The 21,303-nt window shown below is 36.6% G+C and overlaps 3 protein-coding genes across 4 annotated transcripts in view; 2 read left to right on the plus strand and 1 right to left on the minus strand.

The window, feature by feature from the left end:
- The first annotated feature begins 2,925 nt into the window (after window positions 1-2,925).
- LOC145960829 (uncharacterized) lies at window positions 2,926-4,344 on the plus strand. Its single transcript, XM_083080527.1, has one exon. The coding sequence runs from the start codon at window positions 2,941-2,943 to the stop codon at window positions 4,342-4,344; it is 1,404 nt and encodes a 467-aa protein (XP_082936653.1). The 5' UTR covers window positions 2,926-2,940.
- A 1,393-nt stretch (window positions 4,345-5,737) lies between these two features.
- On the plus strand, window positions 5,738-20,653 carry LOC145959940 (uncharacterized). The gene is made up of 11 exons (XM_083079125.1): window positions 5,738-6,998; window positions 7,482-8,025; window positions 17,967-18,063; window positions 18,156-18,277; window positions 18,529-18,648; window positions 18,728-18,858; window positions 18,932-19,062; window positions 19,137-19,336; window positions 19,495-19,629; window positions 19,703-19,927; window positions 20,053-20,653. Exons 2-11 carry the CDS (start codon window positions 7,834-7,836, stop codon window positions 20,338-20,340), a joined length of 1,641 nt encoding a protein of 546 aa, XP_082935251.1. The 5' UTR covers window positions 5,738-6,998; window positions 7,482-7,833; the 3' UTR covers window positions 20,341-20,653.
- Window positions 20,654-20,751: 98 nt separating this feature from the next.
- Window positions 20,752-21,303, minus strand: part of Nudc (nuclear distribution C, dynein complex regulator) — a 75,286-nt gene continuing 74,734 nt past the window's right edge. For both annotated transcript variants that reach the window (XM_083079127.1, XM_083079126.1), the window contains one exon: window positions 20,752-21,250. In XM_083079127.1, coding sequence (XP_082935253.1) covers window positions 21,199-21,250 — 52 coding nt within the window. In that variant the 3' untranslated portion in view covers window positions 20,752-21,198. The remainder of the gene's footprint in view (window positions 21,251-21,303) is intronic.

Raw genomic sequence — 21,303 nt, forward strand, 5'->3', positions numbered from 1 at the left:
AAATAATTCCAACAAATTTTCTTTTTTCAAAGAGCCTCAGACAATGATTCATAAGTTTATTATAACTTTCTCCAATATTGTAGATAATATCTATTGATAAATTACCGGAAGGCTGCCACTTATTGAAAGATTATTAATGTTTAGAAATATCAAATAATCATGCAAATTAAATTTTTATATTTTTAATATTGTAAATAAATATTAAAATAAACATTTTTCCAGGCATATTTATTATATAATAAATATGCTTTCTGAAACCATGTTATTTTGAAATCATTCTATATTTGTACGTCAATAATTGTTTAATTATCACAATTACTTGCGTACTCTCATTCGCAGTCGCTTATAACGCGTGTCTTACAAGTAAGTGTAATCTCTATAAATTCATATTTATTATCGATATTTTAACATCCTTGATTGATAAATATTGTTCGAAAAATATTGACGGAAAAAAATAAAACGTACTAAAATTTTGTAAAAATTAAAATAATTTGATATTGTTAGCTAATATAAGTAAGCTTTCTCGAGATTACATCTTTTCATACGTTACTGAAGACTTCGGGTATCCTCGGAATTACGTCACGCGTGACTCGAGTAACCGCGCCCGACATATGCAATATTTCTTGCTATAGTGTTACTGGTATACAACAGTATGCATACATATGCGTATTTGCCAGAGAGAGAAACGGAATTATTTTATATCGGTAAACCACATATGAAAAAAATGCAACGTAGGAAACGTGATACTGCATTTGGAAGTGGATAACTGAAATGTAAATAAGAGTAGGCTTCTCTAAATTAATTAACACATTTAAATAATAAAGATTTGCATTATACATTCTGACAATATGTAAAAGAAAATTATTTTATCTAATATTCTTAAAATTTTAATTTTTTATAATACATGCCAAGTTTAAAATTAATCTAAACAAAATTGATCTAAAACAAATACAAAATAAATATATGTATAAAAAATAGATGTAATATCATATTATACATGTAGACATATACTAATATTAAAAAAGAGTAAATTGTAATTGATTGCAGTAACTTTCAGTTGACTGATTCTAATCATTCAGCAGTCGTTATCAGATGAACGGCGATTGTGTATCAGCATGAAATATAGTTCAATGCCCTTACGAGTATAAAAAAACAATATGCTTCTGAGAAGGGCTATTACAACGAAATATTGTTCAACGATTCAAAGCTCATTTGCGTGAAAGTATCTTATCTTCTCTCTCTTTAGACGCGATCGCGTACAGGAGTCTGGATCGTGAAACTCTGAATCGACTGGTACACGTCGATCGTCCCCCTTTTCCCTTCCTCCAGCATCCTCCAGCTATCTGTATCAGTCTGAAAGAAGGGGGCGATCTGGACCCCACGGATCTCGTAGCCCGCAGCGAGCGGGATCGGCTCGCTTTCGCGGGTGGTCCGCGGGTGGCCGACGACCGACGTGCGCGGCCCGAAAAACATTTGAATGCTATAAATAAATATAAATAAATTGATTTGCTGACATTAGCATATAAGTAGTAGCGAAGGGGCAAGACAGCGACTCCGAGCGAATCCCCTGTCCGTTATTCTCCCCCCGTTCCGTTCTCCTCTTGCGGCCGAGTCGTGCCGGCTGGACGTTGATTTATATCGGTGTCCCTTCGGTTCCTGCGGCATTCACTCGTCGACTCCTCTTCCCTTTAACTTAAAAGGGCACGGGACTATGGGATCCGGATACGCGCATGGCCGTGCCGTCTCCTTCAGTCTCGGGCTCGTGGGAATTAATTCGAGAGTAGCGCTCTTTATATGTCGCTATGTGTGCTTTTATACACGCATTACACGCCGTTGGATTCCATATTCGTATGGCACACGTTAAATTCAATGCTATTTTTATTAAACTATAATTATATTGTACACGTTATAGTTCAAGAATCCTAAGAACAAGTCGTTCTTTAATTTTCAGACTAAAAGGTAGAACTGCCTTCTTTTATTTATTTTAAGAGTAAAAGAGAATATGTAAACTCTCATGAAAAATTAAATATACTTAGGTAGATCCCATAAGACGTAATGAAAGTTAATAAGCACGCGTTAAATATTTATTTTCCTAGAAATTCAAGATAGAATAACGTGTAATTTTGCCGTATAATTAGAGAGATAAAATCATAATGACTTATTTATCGATTGTACATGAAAATTTCCTGCGTTTCAAAGCTTTCATTCATTCGAAATTACAATCAGCTGTTTATCTTTGATGCATAAGAATCAATACGCTAAGTGACAAAGATTAATGAGTATTTTGCGGCGGACTGTTCCTAAAGCAATTCTGCATAAATGTTTTAAGCTATATTTTTTCTTCGTTAACGTATACCTTGCATTCTAGCGATACAGTCTCTTGCAATTGTTGATACTCATTTTTCAGTTGATCGTCTCAGTCGTCGTTTCGATTACATCTGATAACCACGCTCGCTTCCTTCCAAGATGAGAATCACGCGACAACATTTGTTCTGGACCATCGTGTTCTCCTGCCTCGTTGAAACTCGAAGCTGCTTTTCCACGTTGACCAATCGTTCGGACAAAGACTTCTTCGTGGATATCTTAAACAAAGTGCTGCAAACATCACGGGCGAAGGACGTTGTCCTCGTACTTCGAAACTCTTTATTAGACGGGCAGGCGGGTGACATTCTCGATAAAATACTCGCGGCGACAAGTCGACGCGTACCGACTCTTTACGTAAACGCGGATCAGACGAAACCGTCTCGAGTTTCTTCCTGCGGAATGTCACGCGATCTAGTCGTGTATATCTACGTCTCGGAGCGAGAGCCGGATATCGTCGAGGGCGAGCTCGTTGCCGAAGACATGAACCGCCTCATTCACGATCGCGTTCGGCCCAAGGTACTTGTACTGATGATACTTCGTCGACCGTGTCGCAATCTCATAACGCTCTTCCGAGCGATGTGGTCGAGGAATATTCTCGATGCGATTGTTGTGGAGTATTCCGGAGTATCGGAGTACTCCACGATTGTTCATCGATACAACCCATTCACCGACAGTCAGAACGACGAACCGTATTCTGTAGATACCGTGTGGTTCACGGAAGACTTTCCAAACATGCATGGTTATCCATTGGTTTACGCCTTTACTCGTCGGCTTCCTTATAGCGATATTGTATCAGCCAACAAAGCGGAACAAAAGTTAAAAGGCATAGATGTATCCATCATCAATATCCTGGCGGATAAAATGAATTTCACCGGTATTCCCAAGATAACAGAAGAGAATAAATACTTTAGAAGGTCTAATGGAACTTCGTTTGGTATCTTCATCGATGTAGGATCTAAAAAATACGACGCCCTTATGGTTACGCTGCCGATGATGGGAAATGTGTACCAACATACACCACCACCCGCTATACAATTTACTTATCCTTTCTTCTACGAGAATTGGTGCTTCGTGGTACCCAGGCTGCTCGTCAAGCAAAATTTTACGAGCATCGCATTCCGATTGCTCGTTCTGAATTTCTCGATTGTAGGAATCTTCTGGTTGTGCTCACGATTAATGAAGTTCAATCCAAGTGAATGGCATTTCGTGAAAATCGTCGGTATCATGCTGGGTGTATCATTTCCACCGGTATCCACAAAATTACACGAGCGAATCATCCTTCTCAGCATTTTCGCTGTCTACGCATGCTACTCCTCGACTCTTTTCATCGAACTGACGAGCATCAGTTTCAAGAGCAATCTTTATGTTGAATATGATCATTTACAAGATCTAATAGATTCCGATTTCGCATTAATGATGGACGAAAATATGAAGACAATTATCATGCAATTTAACAGTGCCTTTTCGCAGGAAGTTTACAAATCAGGCAAGAAAATCACAACCTTTATTCACGCAGATCTTTGCCTTAAGGATTTGCTGATGTACCGGAATGTTACTTGCTTTATGCAGGCTAATCGGGCCGAAATGCTTGCAGTCAATAATATGCAGAATGATGAGAGTCTGCTGCAGACGACAAAACTCTGTTATCTGTCGCCACCAGTCGGTTATGTCTTCCAGGAAGGATCTCCTTATATCAAACGTGTCAGTGACTTATTCCTAATGCTCATAGAAGGAGGTTTTTACGATAAATGGTTTCGCGAGTTTCTGTGGAATGAGACGAGAGAGTCAACTATTCAGACAAATCAACACCAAACGAATTCTATGTGCGTCAACGTGTATTATTCAATGATTTATGTATTGATAACGGGATACTCGATCTCTGCTCTCGTTTTCATCGGCGAACTAATTTGGAAACAATTTAACATCAACTTGAATTTCGATAATATATGTCATTTATTAAACTTGAAGAAGAATAAATAAAAATGGACTACGATATAATTAAGACAAATTGCAAGTTGTTAAGAAAATTGTCGCTACTTTAATGATCAGAGATGGATATTAATTAACATTGTGATATATGAACTTGAAAAATTGATTCCCTCGAGGTGGCATTATCGAATAGATGAACATTGCTGTGAAATTTATGATATATCGCAATACCAGTAGCGATAATAACGCGTACTTTAATCGCGTCTCGTGCTTTGCGGAACACAGTTAATCTTCGTTATATTGCGCGCACGTCGTGTCCTCGACGTGTAATCGTTATATACGGCGCGAGATGGACGCGAGCAATTTTAATCAATGTAACAGTTTCCTCAAACGAGTGGAACGCCTCCGATCTGCGAGCATATCGTTTATATGAGTCAGTCTCGCTTAGGTCGAAGGACGGCCCTCGTTTCGGGAACGAAATCACTGGCCTGAAGAGCGGCCATGCTTCATGCTTATTTTTTCCTCAAAAACGGTCAATTTCGTATAATCTTCTTGCGAGAGCGGGGCGTGGTTGGACCACAGGGATACTCTGGTAGGCAACTGCGACGTGTGTCATTAACCGAATCCTTCAAGCGACCCTGATCGGTCTCTGCTTCCCTCCCTCATCCCTCTCTCTTTCTCTTTTTTCGGAATTGACTGAATAAAATTTAAAATTATGAAGACATGATATATTCAAATTTCAAACTGTAAATACATAATAAAAATGTTTGACACCTTGTCTCAATATTTAAAAGACTCCGACAATCAAGAAATTTCTTTAGATGGCTCGATTAATGTAACGATTAATACTGGGCATCTCGAACAGACCATTAAGTACAGTTATTTCTAGCATCGCGGCAAATACTTTGAGATTTCTCACACATCTTTCATTGTCATTTCGCGCTAGATGCGCGTCCGAGTGACCTAAATGTTCATAAGCGCTAAAGATAATGTCACATGATGAAATAAATGCTTATTATCAAAGGCGGCTCGAAACATCTCACAATTTTCTCATGAAAAATCCCTTCCATGCAAAAGTACATCAATAATGCGTAAGTATATATTTCGAAAATTATTAAATATCTCTGTTGATTTGACCGCACGAGAACGTAAGAAGGATAATGACACTTTAATATAGCGTTAATTTATTTAAAACCTATTAAAGATACTTGATGTTATCGCGGTAAAACCAGTCGATTATTGGAGCAACACGCGCTCCCCTGTTTGCCGAACAAATGTCGATACGTATTCATCTTCGCGCGTGATCGACCGTAAACGCATCTTGAAGAAGTAGAGATGGAGATACCTTCCGCCTTCATTCCACCTCTGGTCGACGGTATCACCCTCCACTTCCGCCTAGCTTAGCAGCCACTCCTCTCAGCAGCCTCCGTTGATACTTCCTCTCGCGCGCGTGTATCTCGTCAGTCGGCCTGAAGCCACGTGCTGTGTTCGCTCGAGTAGCTCCCGCGTGAACGACACTGGACATCGGACAGTGTCATTTAGTATTGACGAATCGTCCTAGCCTAACGTTACTTCCGATGACAGATAAAAATCTCCACGTAAAGTTACTAGTGCAAGAAGACAATTACATTTCATGATCCATATTCGTTTTTTATTTAATCATCGACAAATAGATCGATGCGCAGTCTGATTTTAAAGAAAGTTACATTTATAGTGAATTATAAAAAAAATAGTTTATGGCTGACACATGCGATGATATGAGAAAGACAATTAGAATGGATAATTAGATAGATAGATGGAATAGAACAATAAGTGAAGAATTTGGAAAGATTGAAAATTGATAATTTTCTTGTGTTTCATAAGATCGATGCTATGTAATGTAATCCTAAAATATAAAATTTCATCTTATCGAATAAACGATAAGATATTGACAATTGCAATCTAGAATACTTGTGTAAGATGAAGTATATCGATGGTGTCTGGTGGCTCGCGTAATACTAGTGTACGATGCCGACTCAAAGAAAGATCGAAATATCTCGCGGCATCATCGATCAAGCTTATCGGAAAGCGGCACGATTCGCCGCCAATCCTGGCATATGAGAGAGAGTGCTTCGAGGAAGAACAAAGATATCGCTGCGAGCTCTAGGTAGCTCTCAAAGGTGAAGACAGACGTCGGCTGTGGAAGACGTCGGGAGAACTAAAAATATCAGCCGGTTCCGCGGTTGGTCGGCGACGTGCCCCGCCACGTCGTGTACTCCACAATTTTACCGCCTGGAAAAGATGAGAGTGATATCTCTTCGTGTGCGGGGTGAAAACAGGGTTCGCCTTTAATAAGACTCGCGGACGACGATTCGCGACGAACTATCAAGCACGCTCGTCGTTACCGCAAAGAGCGGAGAGTTGACAGACCGGACATTCACGAGAGACGCGACCGTGTCGCGATTTCACGCGTGATCCACGAATACTCCGTTGCCTTCGTCTATTTCTTCAGCTACTATTATTCTCTCTCTCCCATCATCTACTACTGCTATAAACACATACCACATCCAAGATCGCAAGTATTGATGAATGCTAAGATGGAATGCTAAGACAGAAGTTATCAGCCTTTTCGCCGCATCTACTCGAGGGTCTGAGATATCGAAGAGCTTGATGCGCCGAAAAATTTCGGGCTATTTATTCTTTCAGATACGTTGAAATACACCAGGGTAAGATTTCGCTTGTTGATGCACGTTATTTAGGGAACCTGAGCACATAGCAGCGGAGGCTCGCGTTCTCCAGGAGCGAGAGACGTCAAGTGTGATCTTTTGATCTTGTAACGATTTGCACGCGAGAATGAGACGTTAAACAGTCTCGTCGGAAATAAAGTAACTAAAATGCATGAAGCATGTATTCTTTTTTCTTACGCTCTTTCTTAGCCGGTCGGTTTGAACTGGCAGGAGGAAATGTAAACTATGCCGCGTTATAATAGAAATCTTTGCTGCACGTGTAAGATACACGAAATGCTTCAACCATCACAGAAATTTTACTTATCATTAAATTACATATCGTTTTTCATTCTCATACAAATAGAAGCTCTTCACACACACACACACACACACAAATAATATTATTTTATATCTCTTTTCTACATTATATATCTACTCCAACAAGATAATCCTCTTCTAATCTTAATATCATTGCGCCATTAGGTTGCCTAAAAGAAGACCCGGTATCGATATCGGATTTCGTCACGACGTCCGAACTTAGGACGCAGGGTCAAGGCCGAGAGCTACCTCGAGACGGATTCGACGGAGGAGGCCGCCGAAGCTCTCCGAGTCTCTCCCGGGGACTCTGTCATCGACGGTATTTTACCGGCGCGGTTGTTTGAAATTCTTCGCGCGGAGTCGTGCCCGTATTTATAGATCTGCGGCGCGTAGGGTCGCGCGTTTACACACGCAGCTCCTTCCTCCCGAAGGTGGAAAAATAAGTAAGTAGGTACGTGGAACAGCCGGCGAACCGAGCCGCGTCGGGCCCGCGTCCGTAAAGCGCGATCATGACGCGATGCGTCCGCGACAAGAGCACCACCGGCCCGTCTCGACGAGCGCGTCCCCGTCGCCGTCGAACTGTCTGCGCTGGTCGCCCCGCTGGCTGCGATCCACCGAACCACTACTTCCGGGCATGATCGCCGGCGCGATCCTCCGCGTCCTCGTGGTCCTACTTGTCGTTGCCTACGCGGTTGCCGCCGACGGTCTGGTGAGTATTTTGTTTTATATCCACGATACATCAATAAAAAATATTGCAAAACATATTGTAAAATATCTGTAATTCTTTAAAATATTGCAATAGTTTTGTTCCCGAAAAATTTTTGCTTCAGTTAGGAATAAAAAATATTGAATAAGATTGTATGAATTAGGAATATATTATTTTTTTATGCTACCGGTAAAAAAAGAGATTGGAAAGCATAAATAAATTCAGTTGCAATATTTCTTATTGATGCTGTCAATTTACTTTATATGTCTTGCTATAACATTTATATATTTTATCATCAATAATATTCTGGAAATATAGAAAATTAAAATCATATTTAAATTAATGATAATTAATTATTGCAATGAAGATAGATTAAAATATTAGAATCATAGATTAAAATATTGTATATAAAAAAGAGAGAAAAAAATTATCTATATATATTGAGAAAAAATATGAGATCTATAGTGTAATGCAGTTTTTACGAAGCTATAGCTTCATTATAAATTTAAAATCGATTATTTATCGGATGAATTACACGAATATATCTTTATGAAAGTTAGAAGCTGCGCGCAAAATTGCATCGTTAGCTGAAAAGGTTCTGGGACTACTAACTGCAGCACGGTAGACAATAGTTTTCACGACTGCGATGTATTTAGCCTCTGAGACCGTAGAAGTATCGACTTCGCATCGTATTACGAGAAGAGAAGACTTTCCTGACCGATCGAATATTGATCGTAAAATCGTTTAGCCAGGGAAAACGGGGTATTACACGTATCTTGTATCCAACTAATGCACTATAATTTTGGATATTTATCGAGTACAAGTTTACTTAATTGCTAGTCGAATTTATATAATATCTAGCATTCAGTTAATATATATTCTAATTTAAAAAATCACGTGTAATATCACATCTAAATTTGATATAAAATAAATTAATATTGACTCGAATAATATAAATTTGCGAGATTAATTAAAAGTTATCAATTAAAATTCCTGTTACATGTACCATGTACTTTGTAACTTTGTTTCTGTATATTCCCATTAATTATTCTCTTAGGCTTGCTTAATAATAAAATGCTTCGAACAAGTGTGTAAATAAATACTTCTAAATTTATCGAACGCAACCAAAGTCAAATATTTTAAAAATGATTTTGCATAATTGCTACAATCGCTAATATACTGAATATGTACGTAAAGAAAATATTGAGCTCACACACTATAAACATTTTTCTTTCATGTAATGCAATTTATCAAAGATAGATTAGTAATTAGATGGATTAAGGAAGAGAGACGGAAAGGTTCAAGAGGCCTAAAACAACCGATAAAGCATCGTGTCAGCAGGAACCTAGCAATACTAATGCAATTACCGACCAAAGCGGAGAAACCTCGTTTTAGCTAAGCACGTCGGGATAATTACTGTAATTTTGTTTCGTGACCATTCTTAGACTGCAATAATCATTTACAATTTCGAGGTTAATGTGCCGACACGTAAACTAGTTCTATTGCTAACAAGGCCGGTAATAACATTGCTCGAAATATTCATCTTGCAATAAAAGCTATGATTGAAAAGGAAGTGCGTTAAGATGCGGGAATCAACGAAGTATTTATATTCTGCAAAACATTAAGTTCCGTTAGCAAGAGAGGCAGAAACACAGACGCGTTGAAAATTATATGAACTTTGCGTGGGATGTGTGTGAACGTTACTTGAACAAACAATATGTTATACTAGAAAAGAACGCGGAAATATCAACTTCTAAACAATACTCAAACAATAATTATTCTTATGCAATGTAAAATACGCATCAATTTGTTACATAGAGTTTACAAATATTTTTACTTTTTCTTTTCCTTTTTTTGACAAGTTAAAGCATGAGTCACGCGTTAATGTCTCTCAAGGTATTGGCATCTAAAATTTTGCATCGCGACAATCGTACTCTTTATCGCCAGTAATTTTTTTATCGAAATTCAATAATACATGCTTGAATGCAATCTCTGCAATAAAATCCTCGTCAGCTGTAGCAACACGGGTGATATTTGCCTGAATGAATGCCATCTCCGATTCCTTCGACTTGTTGATGTAACTGTGCATGAATAATATTTCATAATCGGGTATTTGTAAAATCGTTACTCATCCGGGTTATCGGGTCATCAAACACAATCGTTTTGTCAATTGTGCCGAATAATCCGCCAGCTCGCTTGTCGAGAAAAAACTTTACGAGAAAAAAGGTAAAAGAACTTATTACATATACACGGACAATAGAGGAAGATAAGCGCTTATCTAAATCTCCTTTTGCTTATCCAACAGCGCGTATCGTCGGGTTAACAAGCTAATTTATAACACAACGTCAAGACGTTACACCCCATAGATATTGGAAGAGCAGTACTTTCACGTCTCGGTTAGCGTTATCTTGTCGGCTGTAAATTTGGGTTTGTTAAAAATAATCGAATAACGGATATTGGTTTCTTTAATTTTTATACGATAGCGCGATGTTAGGAATGCAGACATGTATTTTTCAAGCAGTTTCTGCATTTTCTTTTTGCGTTTTACCAAGCGAGGATTCCTTTATTACTATATCGATTAGAGCTGATGCTTGCGAATTAAGTAGGAAGTCCCGAGGAGATTTAATTATGTCGTCCTTTCAAATCGTTTATTAACATCTCGATAAATTGAATGCTCTTTTCAAATACCGTTATTTAGCGTACGCTCCTTCTTCAGATTAATATGTGTAAATAACGCCAGCAGTGTGTTTTAAATATACATCTTCGATGAAGATATTTTATGATTAATCAATTCAACGTAAAGAATTTTTGCGAATATTAAAAATCTTAAGAATGTTTTACTAGCATAATCTTTATATTATTATAAATATTTTTTCATTGAATATTTTCTGGAAAAAAATTTGTCATTGGAAGAAATTTTATCACGCCAAAGGAACAAAATAATCAATACAATAACTATTTAATATCACTTAATCAATGTATGTAATAATTCTTACTTTCTATTGAGAACAACATGACTTCACCTATACATCCTAGTTCTTTTGATCGAGCTCCAAAGTCGAAGAAGCATCTTTCCCATCCCAGAAAATATAATCAATCGCGTTGTCGATCTTCCAATTAGCAGTCACCTCTCAGTCAGCTTTGTAACGAGTGTGATCGGATATTCGCAAAGGAGATGTTGCATCAATCTCTCGCTAAACATCTCTCGACTTTCTAATCGTGTAGGTATCACTCGTCGACGCTTGACCTCGACCGTGTTACCACGGGCAACCCGCGGTGAAACTTCCTGTCCTTATCCTCGAAGATGCTCGTGCACTCCATTAGAACATCGAAAGACTCTATTGAAACATTCCAGCAGCTGTTTCCACTTTCCCGAAGAGACAACCTTCGCCGAACATTATCGTGAACTTTGACACTGGGATGAAGAAAGCTCATTGATTCACGAATGGTTTCTCCGCTGTCACATGTGAAAATCGTTTTTCTACCGAGGAAATATTAGCTCGCAATCGTGCGTGAAATATTGCCACGTTTTTGCGTTTAACATCGAGAACGTTCATTTATTATTTAAATTGGCAAATATAATCTTAGAAAATTAATATGGAATTTCATTATCATCAGAAAAAACTACAGTCTCATTAATGACAGATATTTTTTTATTATTATACTATTTCTTTATGCATTCTAAATTTGTAAAGTTGTAGCTGATTCACACCGGCTTACTTGCGTTAAATTCGCGTTCGATAATAAATTGCTTTTTTGACAACAATGAATATCTTGAATATCATATTCCAAGACATGTTTTAATCAAAAGAAAAAGTCTATGCGCTGCAAGTTAAATCGTCTAATAGCTGAAGAAACCGGCTCTTCTTTCGCTTTATTAAACTATGCAAAAAATGTCCTGGTATCGCGTACTTTTCACCGGCGTAAGAACAACCATGAAAGACTGGAACGTCTCGTTGGCACCCCGTGGAGAATCCTCTCCCGCGGGAATCTCCGTATCACCCGGCAGCTTCTTCTGGTGAATCCAGCTCGATTAGCTTCTTATTGCGTATCGTGACGACTATCGCGTGGAATTTCAGCCCGTTGTCGGGCAGGAAGTATGTGAGTCTCGCGGCTGATAAAAAGTTGTCGTCGTCAGGGAAAGAAACGAGGCACCACGCGGGACTCCGACGAGGATAAGAGGAGAAGAGGTGTAAGAGGCCCCGAGAGAGGACGAAGAGAACATAAAGAAAGACGAAGAGAATGTCGCATACGATGTCCCTTCAGCAACGTCCAGAGACTTGCAACCGCGTTTGAGATCACGTTCGTCTCCCTCTTCTTTCCGTAAAATCTGTTGGGGCTCGTTTCTACCGACGTCTCTTCCCCGTCTCACCCACTCCCGTTTGCTTGGCCGCCTCTACTCATCTTCCTCGTGGTTTCTTTACCTTTAGATGTTTCACGTCGCCTGTGCCAAGACCGGCGATTCCATTGTCTCGTCGTCGATGTACGCGGGAAAAGCGATCACGATACCGGCGGAAGAAATGATTAGAATTCTGTGATCAGCCGGGAGTTCAATGCATGATTGTTGAAGTCTCCGGTGTTCCATACATACTACTCATGACACGAATTACTGTCTCACGTTTGATTCATCGATAAGAGACGCATGACTTGCTTAAGCAAAGTTGTATTGCACGTGCGTTTATTCAAATGGTATTCGTGCGTCTGTGAAAGAATAAAGTTCAAAGAACAGGAAATGTTTAATCCTTCAATGTTTTACATGTCTATTATTATTTATAAATCTATTATTTTATATACGTATAAAACACTTCAAATGTGTGCTAAATTGTAGCTCATATCATGTAGATCAATCTGTAGTCCCTTATAAAAAAAATATAAATTTGCATGTATCATCTCTAATCATATTGTTTGCACATATACATATACATATACATATGTTTATAAAAGACATCTTTAAATCTATAGGACAAGCGCATAATGTTATGAGTATTGCAGCACGTGACATTGTGTCTTTACTTTGAATTTAGCAAACATCATGTACGAGGTGGGAATGACTCGAAACAAGTTATTCCGGTATAACTCGTCTATGCACAAAGAGTTGCCTTCATTAATATCGTGTATTAACTGTCATTCATATACGTTTTTTTTGCGCTAAATGAACGCACCGTTTCCCGTAAATACGGCCATTCAATTCGAGAGAATGCAACATCACAATTTCATCATCATTAAATAATAAATCTGATTGCCTTGACAGAGTAAATTTTACAATATCAGATGATGACTAAGTTACTTTTCACGTGGAATATGCAAGAATTTATTATTAAGACGCTTTATTGCATATGTCTTTTATAAATGTCAGAAGTAAATAAATGAATAAAAATATTTTCAATAAAAATTCGTAAATAAATAAATTATATAAATTCGCAAAAATTGAAAATTAAATTATGAAAGCGCGCTTTTAATTTTATCATAGCTAACAAAAACGAGAATAAAATGAGGAAACGATGATCGGCTTTATGAAAGTTCCGCATAGCGTATCGATAGAGTACTTGTAAAATTAGCCGCGGGCAATGATGTATCTCGCGCAGACTCTTTCATGCGAGGGAATACCAGTGTCAAGGAACAATAAGGGGTTACAAAGTCCTAGTAATATAAAGCGGTGGTGTATGGTGTCGGAGACGCTGATCCGGAAATAACCGTGGCCATAAATGCAAGCCGGACGCCTTACTATACGTGGAAGAACGAACGAAGGGAACAGCGAGTTGAGAACGGATGGTTAGCGATGGTTAAAAGCACTGCAGGTGACTCCCCTTGCTGCCGTTCCTCAAACGATCATAATGGCTAGTTTTACGGTCTAAATTCCCACTTAGACGCCGACGCAAATTAACTTCTTGTGAACTTGGCTTTTACCATAGATCTGAGAAATCATCTCCTGCTACTTTTATTTGCCGCTCTCTATTTACGCTTATTAAGGTCGCAGAAAATTTGGCGGCATCTGCGATTTAATCTAATATGTATATAGTAACATAATGTGTAAACGTAACATATTTCTGATAATGTAAATAATACACAATGTCTATTAAAAAATTCATAATTGAATTTGGTCTCGAGAAAATTGCATTATTAAGGGTATTTTTAAAGTTCAAAATGATTGTAAGGGAAGAAAATTAAGCATGAAAAAGTCAATTTTTTGAGAATTTTTAAATCATATATACTTGTAAATTAATTCTATATGCGTGATTAATAAAAATAAAACATAAATATAGTATAAATTTTGTTTGAATATTATCAATATTTCAACAACTTAACAAAGATAGAAGCACGAGAGGCATGCTATTCTACGGTTTAAGTAAAAATTATTCTATCGCGTTATATTGCATGTTAAACAATGGAAATAATAAATCACATACAATGATCTTCCCGAACACGAAGGGATTATGAGATATGTTTATGGAACTTTTGAGAGAAACGCATAAGGTAAAACCGTTACATTGCGGTTAGCTATAAATTTTGCATATTTTCACTCAGCAAAACGATTTAAAAAATTATGTAATACATGACATGCTAGATATATATTGGGTCACAAATGGGTCAGAAGAGTTTAGTGGCTTATGTTTTAAATACATCGCGAAAACGAAACAGTTTAAAAGTATAAGGAAGCCACTTTCATCTCGCGTTCAATATTCGTGAGATAAACGATTTTTCAAGACACGCGCGTTTATTACTGCTATGAAAAATCTAATTAAAACAGAGCAGTATTTATGAGTTCTCGTAAACTTTGACTTGAAAGGCATCGAACCGCTTACATAAAGTAAGAAGTAGCACAAAAAGAGAAATAAAGCGCGTTGTTATCCCTGGCAACGAGTACACGTTGCCAAACGGACTTCAAAGCGTATGAATTGTTCCCAACAGCTGTCGATGCAACTGTATGGCATTATTGTACTTTATGACGCTGTCCATTACATTAATCGATTGTTGGCAGGAGAGAATAAACGCTGACGCGAGTGTAAATTGTGGTCCCATGAATATTACGAGTCTAACATTACTCATATGCAACAATCATGACAATGTCGTAATGATCATTCTGTTATACGTGTAAGTATCCTTGCAATTATATTTCTCTATAAATCGATGAGCTTGAATCAAGTATTCCAGCTGCGTCAAAGATATAATGCAGTTATAATTTCTCTTGAGATTAAATGAACGAATATGCGTTATGTCATATAATTACAGCTATATTCAAATTACATCGTGATTACACATCAATGAAATTCTAATTTGTCATCATTAGAAGCGTGTGCGTTTTTCATACATATCACGTTATGCTTTATCAAATTTCTTTAATTTGTCTTTTGTCAAAATTTTTGATTTCAACTAAAATTATCAAGATGTTAAAAATATCAATAAATACAACGAATTTTCCAATTTCAAGAACAGATCACGATCTTTCCATAGAGAACATTCCACTGACAGCATAGTGATACAAGCAAGGTTATGAAAGAACCCACACATTAAAAATCTCCATAAAAACAATCCTAAAAAAACATTCCTAAAAAAGTCTCCAATCACTTTCGATCATCGTTGAACAAATTTCGACCATCTAGAGCAGGAGAAAGCGTCGATGCGAAATGAATTTCTCCATGATTTTCCCTTCGTCTTCGCGATTTATGCGGAATCGTGTGTGAAAATCTTTATTCATGCAAGAACCAAAATTATAACAATTTTAGAGATAAATTATTATTAATGTAATGATTATAATTTTCAAATTATAGCTGTGTTTTCCGATGTAACATTTTAACAAACCGTTAAAAAAGAATAAGTTAAAGATTAAATTGTAAAAACATGGGTTGTTTTCACAACAAGAAATAATCTACCAAATTGTTGAAGAATTGTTTAAGAAATTGTAAAATGTAATACACGAAGCTATGTGTCAATGAAAGTATATATCGTGGTATCAATGCGTCGATCTCGTAATATTAAAATATGCGCAGACACGGTGGGCAGAGACCGGCCACGATACCATCTACGGTATAGCTCAGGCGTTAGCTCGTGAAGCGGCTTCCGAACCTTTCTTCATGTTCCATTCGACCTCTGTAGCATGTTTCTTCGTGCATTCATGATCCAGATTGGGTCATAGAAATGGTAATTTCGAATTACGTGTGTCGTATCTTAAATACGCTTCAACAATTTCAATTGCATGGCTTGCTGTTATTAATTTTCATCATAGCATTCCCCGATCTTGATTTGTATCTATTTTCGCTATTAATCTTCGTAATATATATTTTATATGTTAGAGATCTCTCGATCATAGTAAATTATGCCATACAAATAAATTTAAAGCGAATTATTTCTTCATACAATAGATATAAAAATATGAATAAAAAATAGAAGGGATAAATGGATAGATGTAGATTTTATCAAAATTAGATAATCCCTTTTCTCCTTCCGTAAACTAGAGCTGAAAGTTCGTTTGTTACTGAATTACAACAAACATTGAGAGATCTCGAATCAAAGTGTTCGTTTGACAAATTAAAATTTGTATTAATTTTTAGCGAAGTCATTTATGTTTTTTGAATTTTTTGATCAGAGATTCGTTGTGCGTTCTCATATAGACCCTGTAAAGATTTTCAAATGGCGAAGTCGCGTCGACAATAAGGCAACACGCTCTTCGATTTCACCCTCCGGAATTGTCTTTCCTTTTAGCGGCATGATCTTTTTGCGAGATCGTCACCGAGATGCAAGGTACCGCACGTTTCAACCTAGTTTGGACACGCTAGCCTCGTCGCATATAAATTTCGCTCATTCCATCTTTTTCACGTCCATTTCGCGTCTTTCTTCATTTAGTGTTTTTCTATCTTGTGTTCCATCTTTCGATAAGTAATTAGTATTAAATCATCATTTAATTAGGCAATAATTTAATATTGAATTACTAGGCGATTTCTCAATTTCAAATTTATTTATTTTATTATATATTATTATTATTATTATAGTTGATTATGTCAAATATATTTTTCTCTTTCAAAAATCATCGATAGCGAGTACTGTTAAATAACAGTTAACAATTATTTAAATTCTAAATTAGATGTACATACGACGATGTATATGAGAGATAAATTTTTTTTCTTTCTGTTATGAATTCAATACTAGATTTCTCCGAGATAATCATCCTCGATTGGGTAATCGAGTTTTGCATTATTCATCTCGCACAATATTATATCATGTAGGCCGTTAAAAGAACGCTTCAAGTATCATTTTAATCGTGCCTCCAAATGAATTGTAATGATTCATCGCGGCTCTCCGAACTATTACGGAGTTTCAGAGCAGGCAAACTTTGAGGAGCTTCGACAAGGCGTGACGGCGAAATGACAGTAATTTTATATACCTACGTACTCCGTCAACTACGGTGACATCGCGTAACGCATGATTAACGTCGACAACGGTTACGTCGCGATGCCATTACCAGCAGACAAATTGAGTTTATTATCGCGACTTGGGCGTTATAGCCTTGGAGACTACTGGACGATATTAGAATCAGCCGAATGCTGACCAGGTCGTATCTATTAAGTCTATCGGTCTAGAACAGACAATCTCAAAGTACTTTAAAGGTAATCGTATCAGCATACAATCATTGCCGACATATAGAAATGCCATAAGAACGATGGATATTGCGATATGAAATTTTCATCGAGATTAATCCTTTCGCCAAGATGAAGTGATTGCATCTAATCTAATTTACACGTTTAATATAAAAATTACAAAATTTAATAAATGTCAAAGTTCGCACAATGTTATATAATAATATTATTGATTAAAGATTGTAACACTATAATATACCGATTCAAAAAATAATCTATAAAAAAATTATAGATTTCTAATAATATTACAAGAAGATAATTGATCAAAGAATCTATGCAATTTCAATAATAATGTTTGAAAATTCTTTGTAGAATGAAAATAAGACATTTGTCTTTGGAATTAAGGGCGATGTAGATTATCTCCATTCGACCAACCAGCCGTCCACTGTGGAATATTTACCAAAGAACAGTAAGTATGTGTGCGTGCCACTTTGTTTTCATAAAAATATTTCCTCTTAATTGAAAATATTTTTTTCAACATATCTTACATTATATTCATAGAAGCTACAAAGCTGTCGCATTTCACGAGTTGGAGCGAATGGTCAGTGTGCGATCGTTATTGTACACAAAATCGTGTCAGGAGGTGCCGATTGAAAGAAAATTGTGGATCAACTGTACTTAGGGTAAAAATATATAAATATATATTTATGATATTATTGTGAATGAGCTTCGGTTAAAGATCCAAATGCATCATATGACAAAATTATCCTTCTATAATACACACACATATGCAAGCGTATTTATTCGTATTAATTTGCAACGACACATAAAAAGAAATTCTTTATATATAATTATGAAAAAATATTTTGTCGTCATATATCGTATTTTCTCCTATAATATACATCAATATTAATGACTTGTCATAATGTAATAGGAAGAACGCGGTTGTGAACATAACAGAAAGGGTCGTCGAAGGCGTTGCAAGCAGCGTCAGCGTCGGAGACATCGACGAAGGGATAAAGGATTTCACGTGATAAGAGATAAAAGATTTCAGGTGAGTCGCGATATGCGTTCGTTTTCGCGATGAGTCGCCTCTAATTTTTAATTAATAAATAAATATACGCTTTTGACAGACACCTAGAGAAGCAGAGCCTAGGCATGGAAAGCGAAGAGATCAAAATATTAAAGAACACTCTGAGAGACATTACGGGAAATGGAGTAAATGGTCGCCTTGCACGAGACTATGCACCACGCAACGTCATAAGTATATCATATAAAATTTATACGTATTTTTACGTAATTAATGTCAATGAATATATTCGTTCCATTCTGATTAGATGGTGCAGAAAGCCTGGCATTTGCGGTCGCGATGTGATACGAGAGAGCGCTTATTGTTACGTTGACGGTAGCTTTTGCCAAAGATGGATCAATCGAAAGATTCACGGTAGCCACGAAGAAGATGGTGAAAGTAAATATCTTGAACAGCACTCGAAATTTGATTTAGATAAAGTATTAACAATTGATTTTTGTTCAATTTTCTAGACTTGGTGTTGGACGAGTTCGAACTTAATCCTAACGCAGTGGATAGTTTCGCTCCGGACAAGAATCCAAATACTTGGAAGTGTGGAATAGCGAACTCTCACAAAAGTGCTAGATTATCGTACTTCATGCGAATTATCGGCGGCCGTCCAGCTACACCTGGAAGTTGGCCGTGGCAAGTGGCAGTGTTAAATCGATTTCGAGTACGCAACGATATTAATCTTACATTTCTGCTAAATCAATAACCGTAGGAATAAAATTAAAATTAGAATAGCACAGAAAGTTATAAAATTATAAATTATAGGAAAAAAAGATTTTATGTTATTTAAATCTGGAAAATTAATAGCCTTTATTTTTCTAGGAAGCTTTTTGCGGCGGAACATTAGTATCTCCACGATGGGTATTGACTGCCGCACATTGTATTAGAAAACGTCTGTACGTTCGCATTGGAGAACACGATTTAACGAAGAAGGAAGGCACGGAATTAGAACTTAGGGTACGAATCACAATCGAAGAGTTCAATGAAGATAATTTTATGCTCTATTGTGATAAGGTTTATGAATGTGTAGGTGGACTCCGTGACCATCCACCCGGAATACGACGCCGATACTGTTGATAACGACGTGGCTCTACTTCGTTTACCTATTATCCTAACTCCGTCTCCCTCGAGAGGTATCGCATGTTTACCTGCGCCGAAGCAGCCTTTACCTACGAACCAGTTTTGTACTATTATCGGCTGGGGCAAATCCAGCGTGACGGATGATTATGGAACAGATGTGCTGCACGAAGTCAAAGTACGCGATTTCATCCTACATTTTAATGAAAAAAAAAATAATTTAATTGTTTGATGATATAATAATAAGGATACAACGGCAATTACATGTGAAAAACAATATAAAAACATCAAGTTTGATTTTAGGTTCCAATAGTGTCACCCGAAACCTGCCGAAAAGTCTACATAGATTATAGAATCACGGACAATATGTTCTGCGCCGGTTATCGTCGTGGAAAAATGGATTCTTGCGCGGGCGATAGCGGAGGTCCTCTACTCTGCAAAGATCCTCGAAAGCCCGATCATCCGTGGACAATTTTTGGCATCACTAGTTTCGGTGAAGGTTGCGGCAAACGTGGCAAATTCGGTATATATGCGAGACTATCCAATTATGTACGTTGGATTACAAAAGTGATAAAACAGACAGATGAATAAATATACTTAGAAGATATGCTTAAATTATAATTGTAATTAGTATTTACATATGAACGAAGATAAAGGCGGAAAAATGAATGATAAAGCAATCAAACTACAAATTTCAAGTATCTCGATTTATCGATATGGCAAAAAGTGCAAACACGTATTTGAAAAAATTAAATGTAAAGCTAATTATATTGTTACTACATCACATATTTCTGCAAGCATGGTTTGTATCTTTTTATATAAAGATTATTATTACTTTTTATATAAGGATTTACGGAATGAAGTGTAATTTTTGCAGAAATTAACACAGTTGGTTGTATCTACAGTTTTCTTTACTTATCTGTTACTTACCTTTAAACCAAATATTTATTAATTATAATTAAATATATAAATAATATTATTGGAAATCCGGAAGAAAAGAAATGTTTACATAATCTTTATATTTCTTATATTATGATCATACAATTCTAATTCATCCTCTTTCTATTCAATGAACGAGATCGCGCGCGCTAGATAAGAAATATAATATAAAAATTGAAAACTTATACTCTGTGCGATTTGTTTTCTTTACAGCTATAGATAAGTAGTAAAATACAAAAAAACGGCGAAAAGAATATTAAAAAAATCAAAAAACATTTCAATCGATAGTAGAATTCTGTATACATCATTATATAGCCTAATATAGTGGTGCCATCTTCTACAATCTCTGCAGTTATATCGCATATATGTTTCTCTTTTTAAATATACGGAGCCATAAATGCAGAGAGACTCGCACATTGCATTGTGATAATAAAAAGCAAAATACGATCTTAGTAATATCATGTAATATTAGAATATCATTAAGCGTTTCTGTAAATTCAACAAATAAGATTAATTAAATTTACATTTTGAGAAATCCATCTCGGGATGTTGTTGCATGAACCTGTAAAATTTAATAAATTATTTAAAATATTAATATATAATACAATCTATATA

This window comes from Camponotus vicinus, unplaced genomic scaffold (assembly GCF_025532165.1).
Source record: "Camponotus vicinus isolate PSW18456_S1 unplaced genomic scaffold, iyCamVici1.0 SCAF_10, whole genome shotgun sequence".
Taxonomy (NCBI): Eukaryota; Metazoa; Arthropoda; class Insecta; order Hymenoptera; family Formicidae; genus Camponotus; species Camponotus vicinus.